We start from the raw sequence: 19614 nt of genomic DNA, 5'->3' as shown, positions 1-19614 counted from the left end.
TACATTGTGGTGCCCAAAACCACAAGGAAATAATGTCTCTTTCTAGGTTTTATTGATATATTTTCTGAATCGAAAGAGCGGCTGGGCCTTCACGCCTCGATGATCCTGAGGTTCCTGCACCGGAACCGCATCTCCAGCACTGCCATCCCATACCCAGTGCTGGAGTACTTCAACAACATCTGCACCATGCGCTCCTCCGTGCTCAAGGACTCTTTGGATCGGCTTCTCCTGAAAGAGAGAGGTGTGTGATACCTGCTGGGTCACCTTTACCAGGCATGGAGTTGATCTGCACACTTCTGTGGGGTTTTTGTTCACTTTTTGAGGCACATAAATTGATTTCTGAACTATCCACACTGGGATGTTCTCATCTTGCTCCTGACCATTACTGGTCTGCCATATTGTCTATTCGGTCAAATATCTCTATTGGTTGCCAGAAACTTGGTTTCCATGGGAAGTGAATGTTTGCTGAAGTTGACTGTTCAGTATTAATAGATATTTTATTGTTTTGGACTGAAAGCAGTGAGTCTTTTCCCGTGTCTCTGTGGGACTGGCCTGGTGATCTCCCTGGAGCGATGGCTCTTTTGCTTTACAGCTTGACTTGGTATTTTCAGATTTCTGCACTTCTATTGAAGTAGATCAAGTTACCTGGGGAAACAGTCTGCTTTGTCCCTTCCCTAGAGTAGCTGAATTGAGGTTTTCTCTGTGATGTTTTACTTTTTCCTTTCATCTGTTTGTGTTTTGGCACAAAAATGATAAAGCACTGATGAGGCCAGTAATGAAAGGAGACAAAGGCTATTGAACTCCAGGCAGTGGAGGTGTTTTCATGCTGTGAGTGGTAGATTGAGATTATTGCAATTTTATGTGAAATCAAACTTTGCTGTCTCACAGATCCTGTCAGAAACAGGCCGTGTTCTGTGCCAAGCAGTTAATTTGTTTGAGATAGTTACTGTAAAGGTATAACAGTTCTCAAAACGAGCCAAAGCAGCATGTCCTGAGCAATTCCTTGTCTGTGCAGAGTACCCCAGTGACCTGAATGGCAGTGAGGAGTCAGACAAGCTGAAGTCTGTCCCAAAGTGCTACACCCACATAGAGACCTCGTCCAATTCCGCCGACATCGACAAGATGACGAACGGGGAAACTTCCTCCTTCTGGCAGTCGGATGGGAGCGCCCGCTCCCACTGGATACGGTGAGAGGGCTGGGCTGCTGGTCCTTAGGTTGGCCCTGGCTGCATTCCAGGTGCCCCCCAAGGCTGCTCCATCACTCCCCTCCTCAGCTGGAGCGAAAAATTAAATGAAAAGCTGGTGGGTCAAGGACAGGGAGAGCTCACTCACCAACACCATCACAGGCAAAGCAGACTTGATTTGGGGCATTTAATTGAATTCATTAAATCAGAGTAGGGTAAGGAGAAATGAAACCAAATCTTCCCCTCCCTTTTCCCCAGAATTAACTTCTCTTCCCTTTTCCTCTCTCTCCTCCCCCTCAGAGGCGCAGGGTGTGGGGAGTGTGGGCTGTGGTCAGTTCATCACATGTTTCTGCCACTCCTTCCTCCCCAGTAGGAGGACTCATCACACTCTTCTCCTGCTTCAGGGTGGAATCCCTTCCACGAGTCCTTCTCATGGGCTCACAAGTCCTGCCAGCAAACCTGCTCCAGTGCAGGCTCCTCTCTCCAAGGGGCTTATCTCCACACAACCCCCCCACCCCATAGCCCCCCGCTGGCAAATCCTTATCACACAAACCCAGTACAGGTGTAATTAAAAAAAATTGTGGAATCAGTGAGTGACAGATAAGTATAGTGGTGGTTAGGGGTTTAAACTTTATGCAGTAGTCATCAATCTTTGCATAAAGTTTAAAGGCCTAAGAACCAAATAAAACTTCACCTGTAAAATGCCTGCATCTGCCATTGCCTTGTTGTGGAGCAAAGCTTTCCAAGCTGTGGTACAGATGCAGTGGTTGGGACTTGAATAGAAGTGCTTTGCCACTGTCTAGAAAGTTCCATGAGACAGAAATGCTCAGATTAACAGAAATGTTCAGTGTTTTTTCAGTGGTAGATCTAAGAATGTATACTTAAAAAAACCCCAAATCTCGTTTTGGTCATTATTGACAGTCCATTTTTATTCCTGAAGAATGAGTTCTCAGTTGAAAATATGAATAGAAGAATCTACAGTCTCACTCTCAGAGGTGACTGTTTTTTTAAGTTGAAATCTTTTAACTTGTCCACCCTGATATGGGGTTACAGGAAGACCTGTGAAGCGTGCGGTAAAGCTCAGAGGATTTATTTGTGTTTGTAGAGGTGGAAAATTAATGAATAATATAATATATATACGATAACAAAATAATTAAAGCAAAGTGCTTGACTTACCTTCTCTTTACAAGAACTGCTTTATCTTCTTTGCTCTGCAGCTTAAAGATGAAACCAGATGTGGTTTTGAGACACCTGTCCATCGCAGTGGCAGCTAGTGACCAGAGTTACATGCCACAGCAGGTCACAGTGGCAGTGGGAAGGAATGCCAGCAGTCTCCAGGAGGTCCGAGATGTTCACATTCCAAGCAATATCACTGGCTACGTAACACTGTTGGAAAACGCTAACATTAGTCAGATGTGTGAGTCAATAAAGATCCCATTGGGATATTGTTTTGCTGCTTTTTGGAAGGTGAAAGGTTGGGTAGATCATGGAATGGTGTGTTGAAGTGTCAGTCATTAGAGGTGAAACTTCTAACCTCGTCCTTGGGTCGGAAGAAATTGGTTTAATTGTAGTTTAATTTCTAGCCTGGAAGAGTCTTCTGAGCCTTTCTCGTGGTCTGTCTGTAATGTGGGCTCAGGGCTGAGGAGAAGATTGACTCAAGATGCAGTTTTAGCCTCTCAATTTGAAGACAGAGGGCAGTTTTAAAATATCTTTGCTTGCACAGTGAAAGCATATGTTGGCTGATAGTATCTAGCAAAAAATCTGCTTCTGAGCAACTGGGTTTTTTTAGTACCAAAACTCTGAAATTGGTCAGATGTAAAACAGGTTTTATGCTCAGGGGTTTTAAATAGTGTTATTTTTGAGTCTGGTGGCTCTGTGGGTGCTATATTGGAATCAATCCAAGGAAAGCTGCTCCTTCCTAAGATGGTTTCTACAGCTTCAGGAATTTTGTCCCTTCAGTTCAAAGAGGTGTTTTTCACTGAGATGAACTTTGATTGCCACAACAAATAGGCAGCAAGGGTGTTGTTCCTCAGAAGTAATCAGGACAACATCGTCTATGCAAAATGGTCAAGAACTTAGTGAAAATTTTTGTGTAACTTAAAACTTTGCCTTTAGGCTTTACTCCTTTTCCCCATCAACTCCACAACCACTCACTCCCTAGACATTGCCTACATATGTAGGTAGAAAGGTACTGGTGAAATAATCTATTTTCCACTTTGAGGGGCTTTTACTACTTTTTTCCCCTTAATTTCTAGCCATACCATATGTAATGGACTATTGAAAGGCTAAATTTTCCCAATTGCAGTGTGCATGGTGAGGAAACACGTGTGTACTCGTCCACATGTGGGAGGACACTTTTGCGTCTCCTGCCATTTTTTTTTCCTAAGGGGTTCTGCAGGAATTATTGTTCGGAATATCTGCACTCTTCTAGATCTAATCCAGCAGAAGAAATGGGAAAAAAATTCTGGTTTATGTTTTGACAGATGTACAGATAAACATCAAGCGTTGCCTTAGTGACGGATGTGACACCAGGATCCACGGGCTCAGGGCCGTGGGGTACCAGAGGGTGAAGAAGGTGGCAGTGTCTGTGTGTGATGCCTCAGCCATCTGGTACTGGTCCCTGCTGACCTCTCTGGTCACAGCTTCCATGGAAACAAACCCAGCATTTGTTCACATTATTTTACAGAATACTCAGTAAGTACCAACGTTCCACAGTGAGGGATTTTATTTGGTTTTATAATTATTTTTTTTTTAAATACTTCTGGCTTTAGTAAGCTAATCTGTCTTGTGTAACTGGTTTCCACTCCCTCCACTGAGGTGTTTAAACATCTTTTTGCCATCTCATTGTTCAAATTTTTGATGTTTCTCCTTTATCCACTTACATACACTAGAAAAGCTTAATTGTCCTGGCTGTTGTGTCTGATCTAGTTGTTAAACCATGGCTGAATGGACACTGAAAAATACATTTTTTTACCTTAGCTTTGACTTGTCATGATGTTGAGAAGCCTTAAATTAATTAATTTTCATTGTCCAATGTTGATAATCATTAAAATTAACATCTCCCCCTTATGAGGTTAATTAACCTTATAAGGTTAATTTAGCCATATTTTCAGCAGATTTCTGCCTGTGTGATGCCTTGTCATGCTTTTCATGGGGTTATAGTTGAGTCTGTGCACTGTCTCCATGCAGATATTTGCTTGTGGTGATTGACCATTTTCTGTGTAACATTTCCTTGTTTGATTGCCAAACACTTCTGCTGGATGACTTGAAGGGTTGGAATCCTAAAAAAATGTTTCCACACCCACATCAGCTTTTATAGAGCTTAGTTAGCATGATACCACCAAGCTGAGGAGCAGTGCTCATTAGGTTAATGAGTACAGCAGGTTAAAGTCCATTAAGTCTATCTTTTAATTTGTGTCATCTGTGAAATCTCTTTTAGGTTTAGATACCTTCATACATGCCCACACCTGAGGAAGCTGCAAGCTTTACTAAAACTGAGGGCCTTCAGTTTTAGCACAGTTTAGATATTTTTTAGAAATATAACATGAACTCTGAACTCATAAAGCAGAAAAAAATCATGTTGACTGAAAACAGGCTTCCAGGAATTACAGATTCAGTGTTTAGAATTATAAAGCAAAACCCCAAACTTTAATATTAGATAGAATGACTTCAGTATTGGGTAGAATTACTTTAGTATTGGTTAGAATGACTTTGGTGAAACTGCTTGAGAATTCCTATTTTCTGGGGTTATTACATGATTTTTGGGAATTCACAAAAATTCTGGTCTGAGCTAACAAGTGTCTTTCTGTAATTATTTTGAAGGAATTTCAAAGCCATTTTCCCTTTACTCACAGGCTCTTGCTCAATTGCAGAACACTTTAAAATGAAGCAGCACTTGCACACTGAGCTGTTTCTAATGCTGTCACAGATTTAATTCAAAACTCCTGCATGTGTTTGTCTCATTAAATCTGAGATTATGGGACTAGATTTGAGATTACCCAGCAGTCATTGAACTTCTCCCTGCCTGGAATGCAATCCTGCTGTTACCTTTGGAAGAGCTTCTCTGTGTAAATGCATTTTGTGCACTCAGCAGCAATTTGCAGAGACCTGCCCACACAAAGCGTGAAGATTCAAATGTCTGATTCCTTTTGGGAGGCTGTTTTCTCCCATTCTGACTGGTTTCCTGCTATTGTGTTTCATTTTTTCCTAGGAAAGCACTGCAGCACATGCCACCTCTCTCCCTGACACCGGGCTCCACAGATTTTTCCAGCTTCTTATCGCCAAACGTTTTGGAAGAAGTAGATAGTTTCCTGATCAGAATCACAAGGTGAGTTTGTGTTGCTGATGCTCTGAGAAATGGTTTAGGAGACTTTGTGTAGCAAAATCTTGCCTTTTTACTCACCTGCTATTTTTTTTAAGTATCTTGAATAATTAAAAGAAGTTCAGGCACCTGAGAGATTCCATGGCATCATTATTTAAAGCCAAAATATCCCAGATTTTCTTTTCACACTGTTGTTGTTTTCCCTCCCCAGTTGTTGTACTACTCCAGAGGTGGAGCTGACACTCCTGGCCTTTGCCTTAGCCCGGGGGAGTGTTGCCAAAGTGATGAGTTCCCTTTGTGCAATCACTGAGCATCTGGACACTCCGTACAAGGCTTCCTCTCTCATCGCTTCCATGGCAGCAGTCAGACAGAACCTGCTCTATAAATATGGTAATGGAGCAATTCCTGCATCCTTTACAGGACATGCTTCAGAAAATGCACAGAAAATGAATTGTTCTACTTGTTGTTGGGGTTTAAAATTTTATACTAGGCTTCTAAATTAAAAACTGTCACTGAGGAGACAACCTGGGAAGCTGAACTGCTCTAAAAGTTGGGGATTAGATCAGCTTTCTGATCAAAGAATTGAACCAGGGGGCATCTTCTCAAGGGAGAAAACATGACCTGTGTAGATAGTGGCCCCTGTATAAAGTGGTGATGGTGTTTGTGTTGCTTAAAAGGCAAATGACATCAAGTATTTCTGTTGTTCCAGTTGTGTGTGTTCAGCCTCACTAAATGGTCTCACACAAATTTAAGATGTATTTTAAATGTAACATCATCACCATCTATTTGAAGTTCTTTTATTTTCACTTTTTCCAGTTTATAATCTGAGTTAAACCCAAGTGTTTATAATCTGAGTGTGTTATGAGTGTAGAGCTGTTTGTGGTCTGACATCAGGTGGTGACTTGGCTGCATTGGCTGTACTTGTTTGATAAATCTGTATTTTCTCAGTTGTCAACTTCTGAGGTTATCATTAGTCCCTCGTGAAAAATTTTACCCTTTGCTTGCCTTTTAGTATGTTTTGTCAGTACTTCTTGTCTCGTGCCAAAGAATACGTGAATTGTTTTATAAGTATCAGTGTTTAGTTTCGAAAAACGGCTTCAAAAAACTTTGAAAACTGCTTGGTTTTCCCCAGAGTAGCCACTCCCTTTTGTAAGACAAGTGGTATTTCATGGATTGTGAATTCCAAAGTGTGCAAACAGTAGAAGGAACATTGTCATCATTTTAATTGTCCTTCTGTCTGTATCTAAAACTTGAATTATTTTAGATTAATGTATCTCTCATACCCCAGTTTCCCTCCCTTTTTTTGTCTGACAGTGGTAAAAATCTCATAGCATTGTGATTTTTTTCCATTTTGTTCTGTATGAAGAGCTTTAGAAAACAAATTTTACTATTTTGAAATGTATTTGATAAACCTGTTGATTTTCTCACTTAGGAAAGCCTTTAAGACTGACTCTGCAAGCCTGTGATGTAAAGGGAAAAGAAGATAAATCAGGGCCTGAAAACCTTCTTGTGGAGCCTTGGACTGGGGATGGTAAGAGCCTGGAGTTTAAAGTCCAAAATATTAGAATCATAAAGTTGTTTAGGTTGGAAAAGACTCAACCAGACATAATGACTGTTAACGAGGCCTTGGTGCTATTCTGTATTTATTATATATACTTGGTGCTTCTTCATAGTTTTGTGATATGAAACTTCTATAATAAAAAAAAGCAAACCAACAAAACAAAGAAAAAAAACAAACCAATATATAAAATCTATTTTGCAACACTGTGGATTTCTCAGGAGCCAGTTTATTGTCAAAGCAAAGCAACCAATCAAAAAGATTGGATTTTGGGGAGAATTATTGATATCCTACATGGAAGTCAGCCATGAGCTGTCCCTGGGAATATTATACTGGAGCCCATTTGGTGGGTTGAAGTCATGAATCCTTCACTGCTGCTTTCCCAAATATCGATGGAGAGAGATGGTGGAAATCATTGAAATTCTCCCTGACTCCACATAACTATTAATTCTCCTTTAAAGCCTCTCTTTGTTAATGCAGTGCTTTTATGTACTGGATACAACCTGAACAAAGAGATTTGTGTTTCTTGAGCTCCTTTTTAAGTGAAATGCCACCTAATCTTTTTTTTTTAAATGGTTTATTGTCTTGTACAGTGCTACTGGTAAACGAAAGCCATTGTGACAGAAAATCAGGCACATTCTAAATGCTTATTTTCCCCCTCTTGTTTGCTCACGTGTATTATTTGAGTTTTAGTTGTTTTGTGGATTGTTTTCTGTTGTTTTATGGGTCACAGTGTGGGGAACTGAGTTATATCTGTGAATGAATTATAACAGTGAATAGTTATATCAGTGAACAGAAGCCCCAAGCCAAAATAATATTTGGGAATTACTAATACCCTTTAATGGGGAAACACTCTTGAAACTGCTGCAGATTATTGCAGTTCTAAGAGAGTCACTGCCTGGAGGTACTGACATAATAACAATCTTTTAACTTATCTCTTTCATTTGGAAACATTTACTAATGAGCATTTCACTGGAAAAGAGTTGTGGTTTTGTTTCCCCCCCTTCAGTCCACAATTCCAGTATTCTCCTTCAAACTCCTTGCACTAGCAATCATTCCAACCTCATTCTATTCCCACTCCTGCTTTAGGTTTTCTTACTGAAACTGGGAAAACCAGAGCAAGTATCATTCTTTCTACTGGAACTGAGTCTTCATTTCAAGTGACACAAATCAGAATAAAGGTATGTAGTTCCTGTGTGCTTTTGAAGTAGAAGGGTTGCTTTTTGCCCTGGTGGTAGAATTGAATTGGAATAGCTTTTTATATGAGCTGAAATTTTAAATTCATCCTGAAATAGTGTCATTTTAGGGTTTTACTTTGGTGTAAGTCACAGGGAACTCCAGAAAAAAAAGGTCTTAAATTATTCCAGGGAGCCACAAGCATGTAGTAAAGACATTTATTTTCTATTGATTTTATCTCTATCTTGAAATACATTTCTCAAGCCAGAGACTCTTCGGTTTATGGTTTCTCTCTAAAGAGTATGGATTTATATGTAAGGTCTTTTATATTTAAAATATTTTTTGACTGTGTGAATAGCAGGTTTTGAGATACATAATGTGAGTTTAGATTAAATGAAGATATTTGAATTCTATTTAGAGACACCAGTGTAATTTGAACATTTGGTGTGCCTTTTATCTGATTTAAAAGCAAGATGTTATGATTAAATCTCATTGCCAAGACAAAACTCTGTGAATTAGCTGAATTAATTTATATATTTAAGGCAAAGCAGTAATTTCATTCCTGGAACAAGGATACATATTTCAATGTCAGAGAGACCTAAACATGGATGGACTTCTGGCAAGGAAATTCTAACTGGAGCTGGAGAGCCCTAAGTTGTTTAGCAGTGGAGTGATACTGGGAGACATGATCTCAGTTTGGGTTCTTTTTAATTAAAAAAGTATACAAAATTAGAGTGGGAATTAATATGTGGAACTCTAGTTAATGTTAGGGGGACAAATATAGCCAATATTAACCATGATCTCAGTGGGTTACAGCAGCTTTCATAACGCTTCTCTAAATGTGTTTCATTTTCCTGTGCGGCTCCAGACGTCAATATTTGCAAGGTCTTAGTTACTTTCCATAACTTTTTTTCTTTTTTTTTTCTGTGAAAGAAACATCTTTTATTGTCAACTTTTGAACACATTGCTCTGGATTTGCCCTTCCAGGTCCGGAAAGGTGCCATTGGGGCCCAGTGTGGGCTGGTGTTTGCTTACAATGGGGCTTCAGAAAAGTTCCACGCAGAGGAACATTTCAAAAGGTTCGAGAGCTACGACAAGTGGAAGCTGAGGGAATTCAAACAGTTCTTAAAAAACAGGTATGGGTGGACTTTTTCTAATGATTGCATGGAAAATAAATGTTATGTTTGACCTTTTTGCAATGCCACTGAAACTGTTGAGAATTGTTGCAAGTGACTTAAATGTGGTGCATCATTTGATTGTTACTCGTTTGATTTTACTGAGCCTCAATGTAATGTGTGTGTATTTGAGGAAATGTGTGTGTGGCTGTTGTTCTCAGCCTCTTGATTTAGAGACCTGTTTTGAAAGGGATGTAACAGAACCAACTTTCTGCTTGAGCTGCAGATCACTGGTAATAAAAATTTTTAGAAAGATTGTATGTTAATTAACTTGTATTAAATTAGTTTTCAGAACTGTTGCTTAGGAGTGAGGGGGTGGTAGGGACCATGACTAATAAAATTTCCTAAATTTTCTTACCTTGCAAGTCACAGTTTAGGGTATGTGAAACTTTCTGTTGTCCCTTCTCATCTTTATAGCCGTAACATGCTCTAAATATTTTGGTGGTCGATAAACTTTGCAGTTGATAAACTTTTCCTTTACAAAGTGTGTTAAATTCTTTTGAACACAGAAGCAGTTGTTCAAGTGATGATTTGGGAGATGATGATCCTATTGGCTGGTTTGAAGTGGAAGAGGAATGGGATGAAGTTGATGTCAAAATGCAGCAATGCAGGATTTCCCAAGTAAGGAACCACACAAACAAACCCCTTGGCCCAGTCACAGTGAGCAGGGGCTCCTCTCTGTGCTTTGCTCTAAAGCCAATAAAAAATAAACCTAATTCTTTTTGTGAGGGACAACTCTGCTGGGTAGGGGCAAAAAACCAATGGCCTTCTAGTTATATGATGGAATTTTTCTGCTCTGAATTTTCTTTTTCCCTCTATGCACATATGTGTATATATAATTAAGTGGTGCTTCAGGATCAAATTTAATGCAAAATGACACGATAATGTGCAATTACTGGTTTTATCATAATGAAATATTTCTAAAAAGAGTGACATGATTGTTGCTTTATTCTAGTATCTAGACAGATTGTCTCCTGTGTAGTCCCAGCATTTGTTCTTTCAGAGCCAGGTTCTTCAGTCTGAGTTTTAGTGGGCAAACAGTTAGTAGGGAGTTCCATCAGTCAGGCTGATTTCCCTGGGGAAGGAGATCTTTGTTTCAAGAATGGCAGAAGGTGGGCTTTCATTTGTAGTGCTTAAGGAGGGAAAGTGGCTTTTCAGATTCTGCTGTAGTAGTTCCCCAGTCCGTGTGAACTGTGGGAATCAGCAGAAGTGGTGGCACAGCTACAAATGAGCTGGGAATTTTTCTAACACCATCCCTGCTGCTGCAGAGTAACTGGGTACATGGAGATGGCAGAGCTTGCTGTTCCCTTCAGCTTTGCATTCTGCACCTCACTGAGGCCAGATTGATAACACCATGTTATAAATATTACATATTGATCCTCTGCTTGCTTTTAAATGCAGCTAATAGGTTTTTTTTACCCTGCAAAAATACTATAAAGGCAAGGAACAGCACCTGCAGGGTGAATGAACTGCTAATGAATTAACGAACCTTGCAGCTGCTTCTAGAGGTCACAGACCCATCACTGTGACTGTTTTGGAAGCAGGGAGAGATCAAGCTTAGCCTGAATCTCAAGCTTAGTATTTTAAACCTCTGGAAGTGATTGACAGGGACTAAGGCTTGACCCCCCCAGCCCCACTTGCAGTCTCCTCACATATGCCTTTTGAAAACCATATTTGTACTGACTTTTAAACCCTAATCTTATGCTGTGTTTTTATCCTTCTAGTACTTGATGATAAAGTTCTTGTGCACAAGACAAGACACAGCAGAACGTCTGGGGGTCCAGGGCCTGAGTGTTCTCGGGTACCTTCGGCCCATGCGGGACGAGCCCAGCAGGAGCATGAACTGCCTGCAGTGCAGGAGGACTGACGAGGACACAGTTTGTGGCACAACTCTGCTCCTGAAGACACTTCATTTCATCCAGCAGCTGGCACAGGACCTGGTATTTTTACTTCTTAGATTGTTTTGAGCCTGTATTTCGCGTGCTGAAAGTAATAAGGCTGTGCAAACAGAAACTGGAAATGGATAAAGAGAAGTCTGGGTGCTTTTAACCATGATTAGAAACCATTTTGGGGAGAAAAAATAGTTTCTAAAAAATAGCATTCTGTGTATGTTCACTGAATGTGACAGAATGTGCTCACTTTGGGTCCAGAGGGGAGTGAAGAAGTGTTTTTCAGCATGAGGTTACACTGAAGTAGGTGGAACAGGAGGATGCTCCATAGCTGTTAGTGTAGCTGGTTCTGAAGCAAACATCTGGAAAAATGCACAAAGAGGAAGCTAAGAAAATTTCATAGATTAAAACATTCCTCTTTTTATCTGAAATAATACATACACAGTTAAGAGCTGTGACTGGTGTGTGCTGTTGGGTGTCAGGGTGATGTACCCAACCCCTGAGGACACGTGTCAAAATGATGTTTTGTTCTTTCAGTACATGTGTCTGTGCCTTTTCAGCTTCAATTCTGAACCATGGGCAGTCGATCTCATTTTGGCTGTTTCTTACTTTCAGTCAAATTAGAGGGAGAGTTGGAGGCTGGAAAGTCTTTTAGTGGTGAAGAACAGGGATGGGAGCTCCGACATTTGGAAAGAGGAGAATGCTCTGTGAAGAAGAAGGTTTCAGCATGAACTATCACATTTAGACACTGAAATATCAATGAAAGAACTTAACCTGGAATTCAGTGTAGCTGCAAATCTATAGGAAACCTGGCTGCTTTAAGCCCAGTGCTCAGGGATTTACTTTTTATAAATGTGTTTTGTATAGAGTTAATTTTCCAATCCTGCGTTTTCTTTGCCTTTTTAAGGTTCAGCAGAAGGAGAGTGGATTAAAATACAAGTCATTTTTAGATTTCACAGGCCTTGATTTGCAGCTGTTCTGGAATTTTTACAATAAACTTCACCAAAAGTAAGTCACTTCTTTACTGTCTGCTGAGGCACTGATCTCTGTGTGTGTGTATAAATAAAGTGTGCTTAGTTTAGTTACAGCAGTTTGTTCTTCCTAAACTGCATCATTTACATAAATAACATTTTCCTACTGCTGCCATATGGACTTTTAACTATAATGTTATGTGGAAGCTTGAACTGTAGATTAATTTAGCTGGTAGCTATGGCTGTGTGCTCTCCACTCAGTGTTTTTTATCCATCTGAGATGGTGACTTTCACAGCATAATTTATTTGGTGCAAAAGAGCTGCTTTTCTAGTTTTTGCTTCAGTTTGTTTTCTGATTTTTTACAGCCCAAGGGAAGAATGTATCTTTGCTCAAACACTGCTGTTGCAGCTTCTCCAGAGCTGCTTCTCTGTACTTACTGGAGACAATAAAACTGCTAAACCTCAAGAAACTCCTCAGAGCAAGACAGCTGGTCACACAGAAGCTGCAGAAGAGCTTTATAGACATTTGTGTGAAGGTAATTTTTTATTCAATATAAAGTGTTTTGTCTGTTCGAATTTGGGAAAAGATATTTATTCCTAGAGGCCAATTTGGCTCCTGTTCCTTTGTTTCTCCTTCAGGTCAGTGTGTGCTAATTTAAGTCTACCACAGGGAAACTTTCCTTGACACAAATAAAAGGTTTCATAGATTTTTCTGACAATGTGTGGCCTGGAAACAGCTGCAATAGAAAACTCCTGCTTGAACCAGCAGGGAATGTGACCCTTTAATGTTACAGGGATGCATTTATTTCTGAAATTTCATATAAATATAAATGAGCTCACAAGGAGTCTGTAAGGTTTACAGGAAGGTTCTGGAGCCAGTGAAGAGAATGGGAATTACACATTAGATTTCGTTGGAAGGAGGGTGGCACATTCTTTATTCAAGTGTATTTTGAATAGTCTCATGCAAAGTGAGCTGGAGAAAAAGCAGTTCATATGGAATCTGTCACATCTTAGAAACTTTATTAGCTTTGATGGTTTTCAAGTCATGATGTTCCTAGAACTAATTTACTCAGTGAATAAATGTATTCTTAGACAAATCTTTCTTGCTAGAAGTTAAAAAGTTTCCCCTCCTTTTCTGTGGATATAATGGGATTGCAAGGACTTGAAGCTGTGTAGTCTTAACATATTGAATTCAGTTATGCCTCTAATATATTAGTATTAATTAGAACTTGTAATTTTGTTTTCTTCTTGTCTGAGCAGTGGTGGATATGGGGGACAGTAACTCCATGCCAATGAAAATGCTAAAGAAGGAAGTTAAGAACACCCTACTCAGTGGAGCTGCAGTGTTTTTCCCAGACAGGCAGACCAGGAGACACCAGCTCTTCACCATGATGGTAAATCATTACATGAGAGATGGATTGTTTAGAACCTGCTTGCTTTGTGCAGAAAAGAGGACAAATCTGAGTTGTTGTTGTCAAATAATGCAAACTTTGTCCCATTCAAGTAAAAACCTTATTTTTTTTCTTTACCTCTTTTTACCCTTTCCCCTTTCTCTTTCTCTGCAGCTTATCCAAAGATAGAGGAGCTAACCCTGCCTTTCTTACCAAAAATGAATAGTAGAAGGCAGAAATTAGAATTCTTTCTCACAGGGGAGGGAAACAGAACATATCATAAAAATAAATCTTTTTCCTTTTCTAGAAAAACATCACAGAGCAAGAACATAAGCAATCTGTACATCTTGCCTTCAGATCCTTGTGTACCCACTTCAGGTAAGGGGTCCTGAAACTGGAAATATTTGTCTGATACCCCACATCTGTTCCTAAGTTTGTATTTAATCCTTTTTAGATATGATACTCCCTTGGAAAATAATATTCAAGGGATTTTGCTGTAGAAAGGAGATACTGCTACTCCTCAGTATGTTTATTAACTGAATTACTGTATAAAACATTGGCCAAGGCTGGTGCTGAAATCACCTTGTATTGCTCTTAGGCTTCTCCAAGACTGTCTTCCAGGTTTTTAAGTAATTGTTTGCCCATGGTGATGGTTGTTAATGATTTAATCCATCTGGAGTCATCAGAACACAAACTTTTGATTTTTCCAAGTAATTATACAGTAGGATCTCTACAGATTTGTCACAGAAGAATAGCTGAATTTGTGGTTTGGAACTCCTTGTGGTTGGTTAGTAAAGAAGATCTTTGTCTTGTAGTGATCAAGATCCTGGTGGACTCTTATTATTACCAGAGAAAGGAGTTTCTGCAAATTTTGACATAAGTGAGGTGTTGTCAGTCATGGACACCCTTCTGCTTGTGGCAGCACGAGAGGTAACTGTCTTTTCACTGCTCCTGCTTCTTTGTCATGGATTTTGTATGCATTCAAACACAAGCTGCCTGCCTGAGATGGGTGCCAAGGAACCAGCTCTCCTCTCCTTCTGGATGCAGCTATTCCTGGCTGTGCATTGGTAGGATTAGGTTTTCCAACCAGCTCTGAAGTGTTTTCCTTTAAACATTAACATTTCGTAATAGTGGAGTAGGTAATGTATAAGATGTGGTATTTTTCCATGGGGAGACACTCGGATACAGAAGGAATCATCCCATTTTGAGAGGATAGAATTGGCCATGTCACTGAGGGAGGTGGAAATGGAGGAGGGCCATTTACATATGGAGAAAAAATGTGCTGAGAACGTTGGGTGACTCATATGTGGCTGTTCCTGTTTAAAATTGGGATATATCAAAACAAACCCCATCAGTTGCTTCATGTTACAAACTGCCTGTCATTTGCATTTCATCTTTTTTTCTGGGGTGAGTGGGATGAGAATGTCCATCACAGTTGACACACAGCTACATATTGTGTGTCATTCTGCAGCAGAAGAGGCTGCATTACATTCCTCAATGCTCTTCTTTATTTTTCAGTGTGAAATGATGATGCTGGATGTTGCACAGCAAGAGAGTGGCACAGTCTTGGCTTCCTTATTCTGGTCTGTTCAGGGCAGCCTCCTCTCCTGGTGCTACCTGCAGCTCAAGGGCACTGATAATTCAGCCAAGGATCTTGCAGTAGAAATACTTAAAAACTGTAAGTGCTAGGGTTGAATGCAGAATTAATTGTGGTGCAATACAGGACTTCAAAGTGTGATTTTGCAAATTGCAGTATAATGAGGGATCACCAGAGGTTGCCTGAGGCACACTCATATCTGTCATAGCACTTCTAATCTCTCTAGGAAGTAATTTGTAGGCACATTGAGCAACCTGGAGTTTTAGCTGTAATCTCACCTCAGGAGAATCTCCAGAAAGCATTTCAGGGAGTTTTGGGGGTCAAATACTGAAAAAAAACCCCGAACTACAAATAGTTACAGACTTTTATTTGAATGTTTTAGTTTAAGTGTCCCTTATTTGGATAAACTCCTGGGTTTATAATATATATTTTGCTAGATATTTGGGATAGCAAGAAGAAAGGAACTTGCTTAAGAAGCTGGACACTTCTAAGGGGTTTTGTTCTTTTTTTTGAGGGGGATTAGTTTTTTTTAATGCAGCAGCTAAGTATTGAATAGTTAATTGGGTCAAGTACTTAACAGAGGTGTAATTTTATATAAAATTACTTAATGTTATTTGTATATAAATAAGTTATTTGTATATAAATAAGTTTGTGTATAAATAAGATATTTGTATATAAATCAGTTTAAATAAACATTTAAAAATGGAGTAAGGCTAAAGCTAAAAAATTCCTACCCTCACTTGTTGCTTAATAACTGTTCAGGGAGGCTACTGGATACACTGAGGTTGTTGAAACAATCTTGGAGTGTTTGATTAAATTACTCATCACTCATCTTTTCTGTGTTATCATTGACAAGCATGACTTGTTTCCTCAATAGAAATATCACAGAAAACTTCTCTGAACTGTTGGGTGTCACTGCCTTGGGGCAGCAGGTCCTTTCCTGCTTTGTCCTTGTGCACATCACATGCATTTCATGTTTGATAAAGTGAGTTGTGGGAGCAAATCCTTGAGGTGGCTCTTAAGGGGTTTTTTTTTTCCTCTTTAGATGTGGGCCAGTTCCTGTCAAACATCAGAACGATTTTGCAGTCACTTCTATCACAATATAGTGGCAAAACTATAGTAGAAAAAATCAGTAACTCTGTCTTTGCCATGGCAACTCGTCAGCTGGTAAGTGAGCAGGGGGATTTTGTCCTCTTTCTGGGTGGCATGGCTGTGTTTTTTGGGCATTTTCATGAGATCTGTGTTTTCTCCTAGGTCATCTTCCTGTTGGATTTTTGCACTTTAGACATTCCACACTGTACTCTGCTACAGGGATTCAGCACTTTGATAGAACCACTGAAAAGCCTTTGTAGTGAACCTCATAAGGTAACTGAAGACACAGGCACTGTTAAACACAGTGAAACAAAAGCAAAATTGCAAGAAAGACATAGAAAACTGGGGTGATTGTGTTGGTGAGCATTGGAACAGAGCTGAAAAGCTTCTAAGAACGTGGGATGTGTAATGAAATGTTGAGTGAAGAACTAGAAATACATCTGTATGATGTGGAAGATGAGCAAAGGGATCACAAAGTCCAAGTGGAATGAGCAGCCTAGAAGGTAGATGGGAAGGAGGGATTCTGAGGGTGAAGAGGAAAATAAATTAAAAATAGCTTGTGCTTAATATTTTTAGCTTCATCGCTTGTGGTGATGCAAACAAAGTCTGCATGTCTGTAGTGTAGATGTTTAAATCTGCATTAGTCACCCAGACTCCTTTTTGTCATCGTTGGAGACTTGTAGTCACTTCTGGGTGAGACTGTCTCCTCCTGCAGTAGACTGGAATTTGCTTTAGAAGTGCTTCCTTACTGTGATTATCAAGGATGTCTTTAGAACTAGTTTCAGTATAAATCAGCGCTGTAGCCTTTTCAATGCCATTTGTATGTACATCTGGCAACTTGCAAATATGGACATAAAAATCTAGTTAGGTAATATTTTTAAAATCCTTTAAATCTGAGAATGCATTTTTGTTGGGCAGATGGAAATGGAAAGCTGGCAGCAGGAGCAGCCTGTGGTGTTGAGAACGTGGACTATGGAATCACCTCATAACTATGAGAATAATTGCCATGAGGTCTCAGTCTTCCTGTGCCATGGGGCAACTTACTTTGAGGTGGAATTTGATGAAAAATGTGAAACTGAAAGGAGGTAATTTAATCTTGTGCTGGGTTAGATTCCAGTATCTCTTTGCAGAGGGGCAATTCATGTTTCAATGTGCACTCCAAATGTGCCATTTTGATTTCCTTGTCCAGGGTAATACACAATGTGTGTTTTGACTGACCTCGTGCTGAAAGCCACTTCTCCTGGCAAATGTACTGTGCTGTTCGTAGGAATTTTGCTTCCTTTGGCCTTGATGTGTTTTGTAACCACCACAGTTTGTGCTTGTGGTGTTTATTTTGCCCTCTTTAGGCAAAACTATTGGCTTGGCTTCTCTTGGTAACATATCAGGCCACTGCTTATTTAAGGTGTTTGCCAGATGTTAGATTTGGCACCTCTTGCTGAAGGGTTGGGAAAATGCTGCAGAAAACAGCTTCTGCTGGGACTTCTGCACTGAAACATGGAACAAATTCCTTAGCAGAAGGTGTGGTGCAGAGAGATGTGACATGGTGCACTGAGATGCAGCACTTGTGAAAATCCCAAAGCAAACGTTTCCCCCCCAAAACTAAAGAAGTAAATTAGGAAGTAATGAATTGCAATTTTCACAGGTATGATTACCTGGAGTTTACTGATGCCAGAGGGGCAAAAACTCGTTACGATACAAAGGTTGGCACTGAGAAGTGGCCTAAGGTGAGCACCTTTAAAATTCTGAACCAAGTGATATATCCAGTCTTAGGAAATCCTTATGATTCCTGTGGAAACCTACTGTCTAAAAGGATGTGGGATTTTGTGTGGGGGTGTGTTTATTCCCTCTTAGAGGTGGGAGGGCAGGAGGTGAGGAAGAAAGTCTGAAATGCTGCAAAGAAAAGGAGTGAATGAGTAAAGAATCCCTCTTTGCTGCTGTTATCAAAAGGGCAGTCAGTAAAAATTAAAAGGAATAATCATGTTTAACTGTCAGTAACTACAGGGGTAAAACTTACTCTGCCCTCACAAGTTTTACATCATGAGACAAGCGTGGCCCTTCCTGTGGGGAAGTGAGACCTACTCAAATGGGACGCTGCTCTCTTGTTTTGTGGCTCTAAAGCTCAGTCATCTATAAAATGTCTCATTAAGCTATTGAATAGAAATTTTCCCTGCTTAGCATTGTGGGTTTGTCATCGAGGTGGTGGGGGAAATTAGATCTGTTACGGACAGCACATAGTACTGAAAACCCCAGAGTTGCTGAAGGGAATTCATTACCCTGAAACGTTCTCCTGTCATGTACATTTGGCAAAATGACTGTTTTGTTGCTCTGTAGAAAGTGACCTTTAAGGCTGGCCCACGGCTGCAGTTTCTCTTTCACTCTGACAGCAGTAATAATGAGTGGGGCTACAAGTTTTCCGTCACTGCTTACGGGCTCCCCGACGTCGCCGTGTCTTGGGGCTTGGATTTACAGCTTCTTGTATCCCGGCTGATGGGGCGCTTGGCTTCCCGAAGCATGGCCCTGAAATCCCAACGAGGTGAGTGCCTCCCAGGGCTCCAGCAGTTGGGATCCACCCAGAGAGGAAATACAGGGACGTTCTGTGTAGAACCCCCCGTGAAAACCAAGTTCCTTTTGTGTTTCTCTCAACTTGCCGCGTTGCAAGTCCGTGAAAGGCGTGGACACCTGGGAGTAAACACACTAAGCTGAGTTATATTTATGGAGTAATGTGTTCTTTTTTTCCCTTTTATTTATTTATGGAGTAATATGTTCTTTTTTTCCCTTTTAAAATTGTTCCCTAGTGCTGTGACCCACCCCACACTGGGGGGGTGTGAATATGCAGCCAGCAAACTGAAAAAAATACACAGCATAGAACACAAGTGATTTTTAAAAGTTACACGTTTCATATTGATCAAAATTTGAATTCACAAATTAAGTTTGGTTAATTCCAGTGGTTAAGTTCACTTAGGATTTGGGCCAGTGAAGATAAGTAAAATATGAAGTAAATAAATAAGTTGCTCGTTCCTTAACTTCACAACCAGAACACTTCAATCTAGCTTCCTAAATCAAATCCATTCACCACTTTGGATAAATTTAACAAGGTTAAAGAGGTCTTGCTGCCATCAGGTGGTCAGTATTTGTAGAATTAGGCAGCTACTTACCTGTGAATTTAGGGAACTAATTGAAATGTTCTTATAGAATATTTTATTCCTTTCTTAATATAAGCATGCCTACATATAGCAAATTATTATGTCTTTAGTAAGAGA

General features: G+C 40.0%; 1 protein-coding gene across 4 annotated transcripts in view; it reads left to right on the top strand.

Annotated features, from left to right (window-relative positions):
- Nucleotides 1-19614, top strand: part of ZZEF1 (zinc finger ZZ-type and EF-hand domain containing 1) — a 58353-nt gene that overhangs the window by 5946 nt on the left and 32793 nt on the right. For 3 of the 4 annotated variants that reach the window (XR_003535466.1, XM_027690797.1, XM_027690796.1), the window contains exons 3-24: nt 47-241; nt 1016-1187; nt 2402-2601; nt 3668-3878; nt 5395-5511; nt 5717-5895; nt 6938-7036; nt 8153-8244; nt 9227-9375; nt 9924-10035; nt 11139-11354; nt 12211-12311; nt 12641-12810; nt 13535-13668; nt 13973-14043; nt 14481-14595; nt 15184-15343; nt 16308-16429; nt 16517-16627; nt 17273-17439; nt 17997-18078; nt 18686-18887. Coding sequence is in view for 3 of the 4 variants with exons in the window: in XM_027690797.1 (XP_027546598.1) it covers nt 47-241; nt 1016-1187; nt 2402-2601; nt 3668-3878; nt 5395-5511; nt 5717-5895; nt 6938-7036; nt 8153-8244; nt 9227-9375; nt 9924-10035; nt 11139-11354; nt 12211-12311; nt 12641-12810; nt 13535-13668; nt 13973-14043; nt 14481-14595; nt 15184-15343; nt 16308-16429; nt 16517-16627; nt 17273-17439; nt 17997-18078; nt 18686-18887 (3177 nt within the window). In the remaining variant the exon portion in view is untranslated. The remainder of the gene's footprint in view (nt 1-46; nt 242-1015; nt 1188-2401; nt 2602-3667; nt 3879-5394; nt 5512-5716; nt 5896-6937; nt 7037-8152; nt 8245-9226; nt 9376-9923; nt 10036-11138; nt 11355-12210; nt 12312-12640; nt 12811-13534; nt 13669-13972; nt 14044-14480; nt 14596-15183; nt 15344-16307; nt 16430-16516; nt 16628-17272; nt 17440-17996; nt 18079-18685; nt 18888-19614) is intronic. The other variant, XM_027690798.1, reaches the window with a different exon arrangement.

Source organism: Neopelma chrysocephalum, unplaced genomic scaffold (assembly GCF_003984885.1).
Source record: "Neopelma chrysocephalum unplaced genomic scaffold, ASM398488v2 Primary Assembly neopelma1_82, whole genome shotgun sequence".
In the NCBI taxonomy this organism is placed as follows: domain Eukaryota; kingdom Metazoa; phylum Chordata; class Aves; order Passeriformes; family Pipridae; genus Neopelma; species Neopelma chrysocephalum.
This window is presented reverse-complemented; position numbering and strand designations above follow the sequence as displayed.